Consider the following 13,028-nt stretch of genomic DNA (forward strand, 5'->3'; position numbering starts at 1 on the left):
CGTAAAAAGTATTAAATTGCACTTTACTAATCTAAAAAAGTACAAGAAAGATAAAAAAGTTACATTGCAGTTTTCTAATTTTGTAAGTTAAGTTCTTAAAGTTTGTTGTCACCATGATAGAATATTTTTAAACTTATAAAATGAAAATTCTTACTCCCCAGATGCAGAATATTACAGGTGGGTTGGAACTAAATCAATTTGTTTTGCAGATATGCTTTAATTTTTTCCACTTGATTTTTTCCCATTGCAGAACAGTTTAACATTGGAATATTTTATTATTATTTATTCCTCTGCAGCCTAGAAGACAAGAACTAGAGGATATAGGACTAGGAATTTAATGAACAGGGCTAGAAGAATGCCAGGACTTATTCCTCTTCTAATCCTTCTCCCTGCAGTCTCAGCGCAATGGGTTCGTATTTATTATCAGCAACAAAGAAAATGCGTTTTCTATTGTTTTTAGAAGGAATATAGAAACCATAATTTTATTTAAAGTGATTTCAGAAAACTCGGGAAAGGGAACTCGATTTTTAGCTTTAAAAAGTCCAATGAACATGAGGTACAGGAAGTGTGCAATGTAAACAGGCCCATTTCACTTAATAACTTACTAGTAAAGCTATTTGCTTTGAAACAACATCAAAAGCGCTTTAGTATTGCTTTAATGTCGTCTTCTTCTCTACTGCTTTCTGGTTGTCACTCTAGGTAAATTATTGTTTATTTAATTAATTTTTAATCAAGCGAAATATCAGAAGAAAACAAATGTGGCCTTTGAGTAAAGGATGCAAAGCACACTAAATTTTCTTAATAAAAATCCCTTTATGTTGATCTCTGCAGATATACCCCCCCCCCCCATCCTCGGATGTGAAATTCTAAACTTTTCATTTTTGGTATTCTTGATAAAATATATTCAGCTACTTCATCTCTCGCTGCATAGAATACTAAACCTTGTACAGGATAAATCCTAGATCTTGTAATTTATAAAGAGTAACCCTTTCAATAAGTTCATTATATAAAGATGAATTTGGGCATAGATTAATTTATAATAACAGATAGGACCTTAATCAAATCAAATCAAATCAAATCATTTATTTCTGCAAAAAAAAAAAATATTTACGAATTTAATTTTTACAAATCACAATAAGTAAAATATTATTTTCCGCAGCAGGCGGACTCAATAGCCTGGGGCTGTTTTTGCTGAGCCCCCCCGTTAACCAAAATCTTTAATTGAATTATAGCATTAAAAAAAAACACACAATAACCCTGAGGCAGAAGTCCACAGGAGATCCGCGCAGGCAGCGCATGCTCTCTCTCTGTCTTATATTTCAACGTTACCTGTGCGGACCTCGAAACAGGCATATGCCTCAGGGTTAATGTGGACGAAAAACCTATAAATCTTTAAAAGACGACATCTAGTGAATCTGTCTGTTATTGTTAAATAATCTATGGATTTGGGTAATCTCATAAATAGATGTATATAGATGGATACTTTATAGAGGTGTTAGGTATTTCCCCAAATGCATTTTCCCGAGGGCGACTTTCCAAGTGTCAATTTCCCAATGGTGTAATTTTTCTAGGTCAGGTTATAGACCTTCTGCTGTCAGGATTGAAAAAGGGGGTCAAGCGAGGGAGGGGGTGCAGAAGCGCCATGATCCCCGCAAAAATGACCTCCGAGCCTCAGGATTTGCAGAATTACCTCCAGGCCCCGCAAAACTGGTCTCCCAGCCTCAGTGACGTCACCAAGCCTCCCGCCATTCTGTCTCCACGCCCCGCATTTTGGTGAAATTTAGAAAAACAAAATACAAGCCTTTAATCTCAATTAAAATTAACTTTTTAATTCAAAATGTTAATGTATCATTCTGAACTATTTCATCATGTTGAGAATTTTTAAAAAAAAGGTTCTTGGTGGAAATAAAAGCCAAATATTTTTTTATTGGAGCCAGAATGGCGGGAGGCTTGATGACGTCACTGAGGCTGGGAGACCAGTTTTGCGGGGCCTGGAGGTAATTCTGCAAATCCTGAGGCTCTGAGGTCATTTTTGCGGGGATCATGGCGCCTCTGTACCCCCTCCCTAGTCAAGCACTGCGGTTAAAATATACTTGGGAAGTTGCCGCTTGGGAAATTGCACAGTTGGGAAATTTTCCCTTGGGAAAATACTCTTGGGAAGTTGCAGCTTGGGAAAAAGCCTTTGGGAAAGTACCTAACGTCTTAATAGACAGTGCATTTCATAGACAGAGAATAGTATCATGAACAAGGTAATCCGTTTCCGGTATTGTCCGTTTTTTCTAATATTTTCTTGTATAGTTCTAGGTATAGGATTTTTATTCCTCTGTATCTCCGTAGAGTCCTTCAGAGGGGGCCTTTGGGGGTCTAACCCCCTGGATTAGTGAAATTTGTGATTTCTAGAAGTTTTTAGAATCCAATAGGTGCTTAGCCTCCAATCCCCCCCGCCCCTGCAGGAAAGAAAAATGTGTTAAGCCCCACACCCCCGGGACAAATTTCTGTAAACGCCCCTGGTGTCCTTCGTAATTTTTTGCTTTTTTTAGATAACTCTGCAGGAAACAAGGAATGTTAAAATCGAGGGAAAAGTGTTTGTTTGTAAATATGAACTGGTTTACCAGGTAAATATGAACTGGTTTACCAGGTAAATATGAACTGGTTTACCAGGTAAATATAAACTGGTTTACCAGGTAAAAATAAACTGGTTTACCACGTAAATATGAACTGGTTTACCAGGTAAATATGAACTGGCTTACCATTTAATATGAACTGGTTTACCAGGTAAATATGAATTGATTTGCCAGGTAATAATTAACTGGTTTATCAGGTAAATTTGAACTGATCTACTATAGGTAGATATGAACTGATATATCAAAAAAATGACAAAAAACGAGAACTATTTGGACTAGATATGGGTGGTTCAACTACTTAACGTAAAAGTTCGGTCAACAACCATATGAGGGGAATCGTATTCTTTGGTCTCCGTGTTGGTTCAAAAATTTACAGAACTTATATGTTAAAAATATCCTGGAGTTTCATGAATCAATTCTAAATCCCTGTATGTTCAGGCTAACCTAGAGTTTCATGAACCAGCTCTATATCCCTGTATGTTCAGTGTAACCTAGAGTTTCGTGAACCAGCTCTATATCCCTGTATGTTCAGGGTAACCTAGAGTTTCATGAACCAGCTCTATATCCCTGTATGTTCAGGGTAACCTAGAGTTTCATGAAGCAGCTCTATATTCCTGTATGTTCAGGGTAACCTAGAGTTTTATGAACCAGCTCTATATCCCTGTATGTTCAGGGTAACCTGGAGCTTGATGAATCTTCAAACTCTGTCCTATGTGCCCCTAACATTAGGAAGAAGGGGAGGGCGATTGAGAGCTTCACTATTTTGGACAAGAACGTGACATTAGAGCACTGGGTAAAGAAGGGAGTAGATACCATTATCTCAACAACCATTACAGGTTGGATACAGTATACAGTGAAAACCTGAAAACTTTGGAATAGAAGACGACTGTTAGAATTACGTTATGGGTTTAAATAGTCCAATAAACATTAGAAACAATAGTGTAAACAGTTCCATTTCACGTAATAAGCAATTTTATAACTTACTTGTAAAACTTTTTACATCAGAACATCAACTACATTTAAGTCGTGCTTTAATGTCGTCTACTAATTCAACAGTTATATGGTTCTCACTGTTTATTATATACTGGGAGCTAAAAAAAAATATAAAATGAATTAGGACTATATATAGTCAACGGTTTTATAAATGTTATGTCTTTAAAAATTGTGAATGGTGTCTTCTTCATAACATAAAAACTTAGGTCTACTTTCTTTTTATCTTAAAAATGGCGAAACAATATAGGCTTATGAAAAATCATCTTGATTTTAATTTAATAAATAAATCGAAAATGTGGCAAATTTGTTAAAAAAGACGAAGCATGCAGATCAAATTTAGGAAATGTTAAGGGTAGAGAGACATATAAAGAGGGGGGGGGTCAGAAATAAAAAAATTTGGGACAAAATTATAGTCAAAGGTATATTCGCTTCGACTTGTTCTTTATATAAAATATAAACGATTCAATGTATGGTTGTTGACACAAATCACGGGCGGAAGGTTCGAAGGCTCATCTTTACAACGAACACAAGTTGCAAATATATCAATACATTTCAAACCTACAAAATTCAGTTTTAGTAATACTAATATATTAGTATAAAATTGTTTATGTTTAATTGGGTAACTTACATAGTTGGGTGTATCTAGGGTAATCAAAGGAGTGATTTGAGATCGGAGGAGGTGATTGGGTCAGTTTAAAACACTTAGATATTACTTCGGAAAATATACACCTGGTTGTTTAAGTAAAATTGCTATGAATTGCAGAATTATTCACGGATTGTAGGATTTAAGTATTCACTATAGTTAGAACGTTTTACTATGCGATGTTTTCCTTTGTCATGGACGGAGGTAATGCGGAATATACTCTCTAAAGTTGAGGAAGGTTGATGTTGCAACAATGGTAGTTGAACTGAGAAGGCAGAATTGTGAAGACATTTTTTTAATCATCTGAGAACTATGAGACGTTTTTATGGTTCATTCGTTCAGCAAGAGCGCAAATTCAATATCTAAAATCCTCATAGATTGTTCATTTTTGAGGGCTGATTTTTAGAAACGGGTTTTAAAGAATTATTCAATAACGACAACAAAAAATTAAGCAAAAATTCTACAGTAAACTAATTAGTCGTTTAGGAACAGGTTGAGAAGATAAGAATTAACTATCATCATCGAAAATAAGTAATCTTATTCAGTTATTGGTTTCTGTAATGTCTCATTGTCCACAAACATTTTCTGTAGATTTCCTGGAATTTTTATTGAAAAGACGGCATTTGAAGGATTTGAAGAAATCTGCGAACAAATTCATAAAGAATAAGAAATTCAATATAATGATGAAAAAGAAATAATTGATTCTAACATTGATTTATTGAGAAAATTTCAATTGAGAAATATGTTTCTAAACATCTAATTAGTTTATTGTAGAAATTTTTTTTACATTTTTTGTCGTTGTTATTCAAAAATTTAAAAAAATCGATTCTCAAAATGTAACAGCCTAAATGGATGATTTTGAACTCAAACTCATTAATGATAAACCATTAAAACGTTTTAATTGTCACAAATTAATCCTAAACATTTTCCCCACAATACTACATTCTCAGTTCAACTACCGTACATAGCCGGTCACTCTCTTTAAAGATGTTTGCATACAGTGTAAATTCTAGATCTACCTAAAGCAGAAGTTCCCGCAAGTGAGATGAATTGTAAATGCAAGGTAAGAATTTAAAATGCCCAATTAACAAATATATGAGAGAGATCCCTAACTCTCATTAACCAATATATGCAGAGAGATTTTCATAACTCTCATTAACCAATATATGCAGAGAGATTTTCATAACTCGCATTAACCAATATATGCATTAACCCATATATGAAGAGAGTTTTAAAACTTTCATTAACAAATGCCTGGTGAGAGTTTCATAACTCTCATTAACCATTATATGGAGTCCTATGCGAGTTCAGTTCCTTAACAGTCTAGAGCATCTAGTTTAAAGTTAAACGTGGACTCTTTCATCCATTCAAATTCTATCTAAGACGACATTTAAATCAACATCCTACAAAGAAATTTTTAAATATTACTTTACAGTAAATTCACAATGTGGACATTTAACATTTAATGTTAACAGATTCACAAAAGAAATTGCCAATATTATAATATTTTTATATAATTCTAAAACTTTTTGCTTTTGTTTATTTAACAATTTTAGATTAAGAAAGCTCCTCAGATGTCGGATCCAAGCAAATTTTTTGACAAATTAAGTCAGGTTCTAGACAGGTAAACCAATCCAACCTTTTCCAGATTTACTGAAGCAACTTCGCGACATCTTTGGTCTATCTAGTTTTTTTACACTCCTGCCCAATTTCCCTATATGAGTCGATTCCCTCAACCTAGAATTTTTATACCAGACTCAGAACTCATGATTCCGCTGCATTCCACAATTAAAATTTGAGGCAAATCGGTCATGGGGTTCATAATTTGTGACGGGAAATCCTAGCAAACAGACAGTTTGATGAACAATTATATGTAATATCATGACGATTGTGATTATGAGTAAGAAAATTATGTGGAGTAAACATTATTTGGTTATATTATAGCTTGTAGTGGATGGGTTTTCTCTGTAAATCAAAACTATTAATCCTAGAAATAATAATATAAAATACGGGAGAAAAACGAGAAACCTAGAAATGAGTAGTTATACTGCAACCTGCATCTGAGAAACAAGTCCTCATATTTATAGATTAATATTGGATATATTATAGTGAATAAATATCAAATCTTGTTTAACTACTTCCTTCTCTGGAATGGGCTGACAAACTGCACGGCATGGCTGCTGAGCGCGCAATGAATATATCCACGAGAATGTATGAAGATAAGCGCATCTGTTATCTGAAGAAGAATATCCACACAAACGATCAGAGTTGGAACCTTCTTTAGAAGGTGTATCCTGGTGTGAAGGGAACCAAGCTGAACGTGTTCAAAAACAAGGTTTTGAGAGTGCTGTGTGTAGGATACTCCCATCAGCAGAAGGATATTAGGGTGAGTCAGAAACCAAGAACCTCTAGTTCTCTGTTGTTCTGTAGGGTCTCCTTGTCTCCAGAATATCTTCTTATTCTTACTCTTGTACTTCCCAAAACCTTGCTGACCATAAAAGAATATTGTCCGAGGTTGTAGAACGGATAAGGAGGATCAGGATGAAGATCAGGTTTTGGTATCTCATAGAGTATATGGCCAGGACGTCCGGACATTTTCAATCTTTCCTGATAATATTGGATCTAGGTATAGAGCTAGGTCTACTAGCTCTAGATCTAGGTTTAGAGTAAACCGACCTAAGGTTCTCTTCGTCCCGTCTAGATCTCCAGGAAATACAAGATATGCTCCTTATTACAAGTGGTCAGTGTTGAGTGTAGATGTAGAGAGGATATTACAGCAAGTGGTTTCTTGGGAGGTCTACCTTTTAAAGGTGGTTGAGCCATAGATAAATAAATAAACATAGATAGCTTATGTGCGCAAAATCACCAAGAATTGTACAGTCCGCGAACTCATACTTCTAGGGGTCAAAGTGTACTTCAATGATAAGCGGGGTGGTTTGGTGTTTTAATGGATTTCATAATTATTAAACCACTCAGGAGTGAATTTTATTTTGAGAATATCAATATATCATATTGACGAGAACTGAAGAAGGCCATGAGAAGAACTAAAATAACTTAAATTTCTCTCTACAGAACTCATGTACACCACAAGTACTCAGTGACATAAGAACAGCCAATGTTCACAACCGACCTAGTTAATCTATATAATAGGAATATCTTTAAAACATCTCTGTACATTTATATCGTTCAAGATGAAAAATGTCGTCTTATGCTATCTTTATCTATGGGTTGAGCTGGTTTCACAACCTTCCTAGTATTGAAAGGTTTGAGTCTATCAATAGAAACTGTATCTATGTTGGAACATCTGAGAAACAAGTCCTCATATTTATAGATTAATATTGGATATATTATAGTGAATAAATATCAAATCTTGTTTATCTACTAACTTCTAAAAGTTCAGCATAAAAAACTAATAAACCCCCAAAAACTTAGCTCATGAATTGCATCTCTGAGCTCTATAATGTCAAAAATGCTGTATTTTGCACATTTTTATTTTATACCGCTTTTTGACCAACATTACATTATGATTCCCTCGCTGCGCTCTGGATGTTTTGTAGACAAAACTGGTCTTGGGAACCCTTGGTATAGTAAAATTCCCTGAACTTCCCTATAAATGAGTTGTAAATAATTATAATGTTTTGTAAATGTTACACTGAGTTAAAAAAATCACAATTAAAGATATAAACCTGATAATAATAATTAAGTAAGAAGTTATCTCTATTTTTAATGTTATTTTATAATATAATCAAATAACCCACTTTACTCTAGATAATTTGATCAAATAATTTAATTTGTAGTGTTTTGTCTCCTGATCTCTCCAGAACCATACCATCAGGTAATATATATATATTCTATTTTTAACCCAACTAAAACTTTGAAAATGGTCAAATCCATTTTATTGCATCTTTTTTCCAAAAATGATATGATTAATCTTGAAATATATAAAAATACATAAACAAAAGAATCCAATTTAACCCAAACTGTTCCGCAATGAACTCAACGACAGTTCAATAAAATTTCTTTATAATCTCAATCTTCTCTCAAGGATTGAACACTAAGGAGTCTAAAAGGGCACTATTTGGAGGACTTTTTGGAGGACTTCCAGGTATTTTAACTCTAAAAAACTCCAGGGCTAAAGATTTTTGAAATTTTTCGTTTTGCAGCCACCCAAACTGGAACTCAAAACGGAGGCCTTCTTGGTGGCGGAGGTTTGCTCGGAGGCGGAGGCCTGTTTGGCGGAGGTTTAAATACTGGAGCAACCACAGGAACTCAACCTGGAGGGCTCCTTGGAGGCACTGGTCTATTCGGCGGAGGTTTAAATACCGGAGGCACTACAGGAACTCAAACTGGAGGGCTCCTTGGAGGCACTGGTCTGCTCGGCGGAGGTTTAAATACAGGAGGAACTGGAACTCAAAGTGGAGGGCTCCTTGGAGGCACTGGTCTGCTGGGTGGAGGTTTAAATACAGGAGGAACTGGAACTCAAACTGGAGGACTTTTTGGAGGCACTGGTTTGTTTGGTGGAGGCTCAAATACTGGAGGAACAACAGGAACTGGGATATCAGCAACTACAGGAACTCAAACTGCAGGAACAGGTCTACTTGGAGGTCTCCTGGGAGGAGGTGGAGGTGGTCTCCAGGGTATGATCACTCAGGCCATGATGGATCAAGTAACGAAGAATCCAGAGATGATCACTAACATGGCCCAATCTTTTATAGAAGTAATCTCTAATATTTCTTAACAATTAATTATTTTATGATTTATTTTTATGAATTGGGTCACACAGAACTATTTATTCTTGTCATAATTTCTCTACTTCGTCATTTATTTCCTCTTCTACTTTTGACTTTCCCTGATTCTGCCAATTTGGAAAATAAAGGAATGTTGTCGAAACTAATTTTTCTGGACACTCTGCTCAATTATTTATTTTGAAAATTGTTACTGTTGGGTGCTGACTCATTTCTTAGCAAAGTATTGGGTTTCAAATTCCAGATTGTAATCTCTAATTTTAATAATAAGTTTTTGAGTCGAAAGTAAATGATAAAGATCTTAATTGATTGAAAATGTAGGGGACGTTATTTCAAGTGATCCTCTATTTAAAAACTTACATGTCCGATTCACAGTGATACCCTTTCACCTCTTTAATTGTGGGTTCTATATAAAAGTAACTTACGCATTTTTGCAGGAGAGACTAGGAAGAAAATTGTCAACACTTTTTCTAATAGAAAAATATGATGTCTTCTGAGATAAAGGAGTAGAGGGTTTACCGCTGTGGATCAGACATACCACTCAATACATGTGCAGGGGAAATTACGTATATAATCTATTTCAGAGCGGTGCTTTGGAGAAGATGGTTGGACAGATGGTTGAGAGTGGGATGGTTGAGAAAACTATCCAGAATATGATTGATACTGGAGCTGTAGAGAAGGTTGTGGAGAAGCTGATGGAGAGCGGAACTATAGAGGATATCATATCACAAGCTCTTGATCAGTTAGACACAGATCAGATCGGACAACTCTTCGAACAATTCGGAGAAAATGGTGAGGAACTGAGTTTTTGCCATAGAGTCTGATTTGTAATCCACATATATCTTAAAAAACCCCGATGTGGTGGACCTTTGATATTTTAAACTACTAATTGTTGGATCAAATATTCTAGGTTTAAAATATCAAATGTTTACATCATCATGTTGCAAAGATAAAGGGATTAGAAAATTTGGGTTTGTGGTAAAAAACTCAATTTCTTTTACTTAAATTTTTTCTTATATTTAAAACAATTTTACATTCATGAAAAAATGGTTTAAGAAAGACATGATGTCATTTGTTCTTCAGCAATTATCTGCCAGAATGATGATCTTCTTTATAAACGTGGATTTTATAGGTTACTTAAGCTTTCTATAGAGCGCTGCAGTGTTGATTTTTGTGGTATGAAAATTTGCATCAATCGTCGTAACGCCCTGGTCTTTGATTTTAACTCGACACTAATTTAATTTACTTTATTAAAGCCTTAGACATTTTCATTTTAAACTGTCATGTGTGTTTTCCTAGCCTTAATTTTAAAGAAGTAATTGGTAAAATTTGCCTATAAAATGGGGAAAATTAGAACTGAAGTGTTCAGTTCTAAATTGATTGAAAGTGATTTTATAATTAATGAAACATCAAAAATAACATTAATTGATTAGAAGAGGAGATGAAAAACTTCTTTGACAAATTGATCGAGGAGTATTTTGGAAATATTGATACAGAGGTAAAAATTATTTTTAAACATTCAGTTTATTTTTTTCAAATCAAAAGTTTAAAATTAACTCCATTCACTTTTTTACAACAAAACAAGCCTTTCGAAAAAGGAATTCATTCTCATTGACTTGAAACTCTCAATTTATATGAAACTAATTTATAATGATGTGAAACTAATCTGAAATTGTTATTCGTAAAAATACCACAACCTCAAACCCCAAATAATCAAAAACAAGGAAAAACCTTAAAACTCAAGCTATTTATAACAAATTTAAGCATTTTTCCTCATGTTTTTTTATATGAAAATAATCCTAAATCTGTAGATTCTATTATAGATGATAAATGAGGTTTTGTCTGAGCTTGAAAATGTGGAAGCTGAGCTTGACTGTAGCTGTGTCCCCAAGCAGAAATAAGCAAGTGTGCATTTAAAAATATATTTACATTATCTACTGTTATATTTACATAAAGCCATCGTTTTTAGACCGATTTTAGACCGATTTTAGACCGTTTTTAGAGCGTTTTTTGACCGATTTTAAAGTTATGTACTGTACAAATTTTCTATTATTACTTTCTCTTATTAACATTTTACTCTGCAAACAAAGATTTAAGGCTAGTTTGAAACAAAAATCAAAACGAACAAATTTTATTGTAAAGTACAGAAAATTTGTAACAATGAAGGCAACCATTTTGAAAAATAAAATTCAAGGAAATTCCGAAATTATTAAGGATTCTCAAAAGCCGAATAAAAACGATGGCCATATCTACTTATTATTCTAAATGATATTTTACTTAACAGATTTTCCTTAAAAAATATACCGAAATAAAATTAAAAGAAATAATTTTTCCCTTTTAGAATTTACAAAGAGAAAACGACATCGGGACCGGAATTATTAATCAGTGCTGCACGTGAATACATGAAATGGAATAAGTTGGCGGAATATTTTTGTAAAATGGGAATATTTGTAAAATGGGAATATTGTAGCGGAATCTTTAATAAACATTTTGAGCATCATTATTATTCAATATTTATCAAAATAAATAATTTAAGGTTTATTATATTTATTTTTCAATACAACATATGCACCATTATTCTCTTTTATGTTGAATCATAATTTATTCTCAATTTTTTTCTTGACTTGAATAAACGTCAAAACAGCGGAACCGATCGGGCCCAAATTTTTTTACTTTCAGAGCAAGAGTTAAAAGTTAGTTACAGTATAGGAGGTGCGAAGCGCCCTAACAGCTGTAAAGTTGCAATCTCTGTTTGTGTGTGTATGTCCAACACAGATAAATCAGACTAGCTATCTCATGTCGTCTTAACCATGCCGGAAGTTGAAATTAAAGGGACAGACCGGCTATGTAAGGTAGTTAAACTGTCTTGTGGACAAATTCTTTAGGATTCATTTGAGACATAAAAAACGTTTCAAAGATGTATAAACACTCAGTTTGAGCGCAAAGTTGACGTTCAAAATCATGAATTTGTGTGCAGGGTACGTTTATAGAATCGTTTTTTTAATTATTAAAGAACGACGACGAAAAATATAGTAAAAATTCTATAGTAAACTAATTAGATGTTCAGGAACATATTTCTCAAAAGAAATTTGTCAATAAATCTATTCTAATGTATCTAGGATGTCCGATCATAACTCATGAACCCTTTTACTGATTTGTCTCAAACTTCGATTGAGATACTCGGAATAACCACGGGAATGCTCTTAGCCTGATTTAGAAATTCTAAGTAGAGTTGGTCGACCTGTAAATGGAAATGTTAGATTTCCAAGCATAGCTGGGTTCCCAAGCTATGATATATTTAAAGTAGTATTCTTTTCTTGTGTGTCTGATCATAACACATTTACTGCTTGACCGATTTGCCTCAAATTTAGCTTGTAGCTTGTCAGAACCTCGTGATTGTTCATAGCTTAAAGATTCTCTAATACATAGGTTGATTTTTATATGGAAATTGTATAACCAGGCAAAGCCGGGTCCCCAAGCTAGGATTTGATAATTTAGTTAATCTCTAACTAAATCTAAATTTAAACTTCGGCTTTAGCCTAAATCCATTTCTAAATAGATTTAAAGTTTTATCTTGGATAAGAACAGAGAATCAGAGATAAAGAATACGAATTTAATAAATAAATTAAATTCTGTCGAGATAAATCTATTCTAAAAAATGTAATGAAACAAAATTAGCTTTGTTCCACATTCCTTCCTGGTTGCACTCCTCATTCTCTTCCCCCACATGCCCCAAAGTATCCCTATTTATTATTTAGGTTTATTTTAAGAAGATTTATAACTTTGTGTGATTGTATCGGCTATTTTGGAATCTACTTTTTCACAAAATTGCTCTCCAAAATTTGTCTCTTTAAACTTTCCGGAATTTTTCCTGTCTTTAATTAACAATTTAATCAAAAATATCTGTTCAGCGAAGTTTTTAAGTTTTTAAGAACCAATATCAGGGTATAAATATTAATACTTTATCAGAGCTGGGAACTTTAGAATATTGGATATCAGGATTAATGCTTGATCCACTCTTTT

General features: G+C 33.9%; 1 protein-coding gene across 2 annotated transcripts; it reads left to right on the forward strand.

Moving 5' to 3' along the window:
- Positions 1-269: 269 nt before the first annotated feature.
- On the forward strand, positions 270-11,508 carry LOC111703124 (keratin, type II cytoskeletal 1). Of its 2 annotated transcripts, none has more exons than XM_023474991.1 (12): positions 270-409; positions 2,541-2,615; positions 3,298-3,460; positions 5,274-5,323; positions 5,817-5,884; positions 8,058-8,095; positions 8,306-8,365; positions 8,424-8,977; positions 9,590-9,797; positions 10,439-10,503; positions 10,829-10,910; positions 11,347-11,508. In XM_023474991.1, the coding sequence occupies exons 1-11, from the start codon at positions 338-340 to the stop codon at positions 10,904-10,906; spliced, it is 1,431 nt and encodes a 476-aa protein (XP_023330759.1). In that variant the 5' UTR covers positions 270-337; the 3' UTR covers positions 10,907-10,910; positions 11,347-11,508. The 2 variants fall into 2 exon arrangements, with proteins under 2 accessions (XP_023330759.1, XP_023330767.1); XM_023474999.1 differs by having other exon boundaries at positions 10,829-10,906.
- The last annotated feature ends 1,520 nt before the right edge of the window (positions 11,509-13,028 follow it).

Source organism: Eurytemora carolleeae, unplaced genomic scaffold (genome assembly GCF_000591075.1).
Source record: "Eurytemora carolleeae unplaced genomic scaffold, Eaff_2.0 scaffold17, whole genome shotgun sequence".
NCBI classification, from domain to species: Eukaryota; Metazoa; Arthropoda; class Copepoda; order Calanoida; family Temoridae; genus Eurytemora; species Eurytemora carolleeae.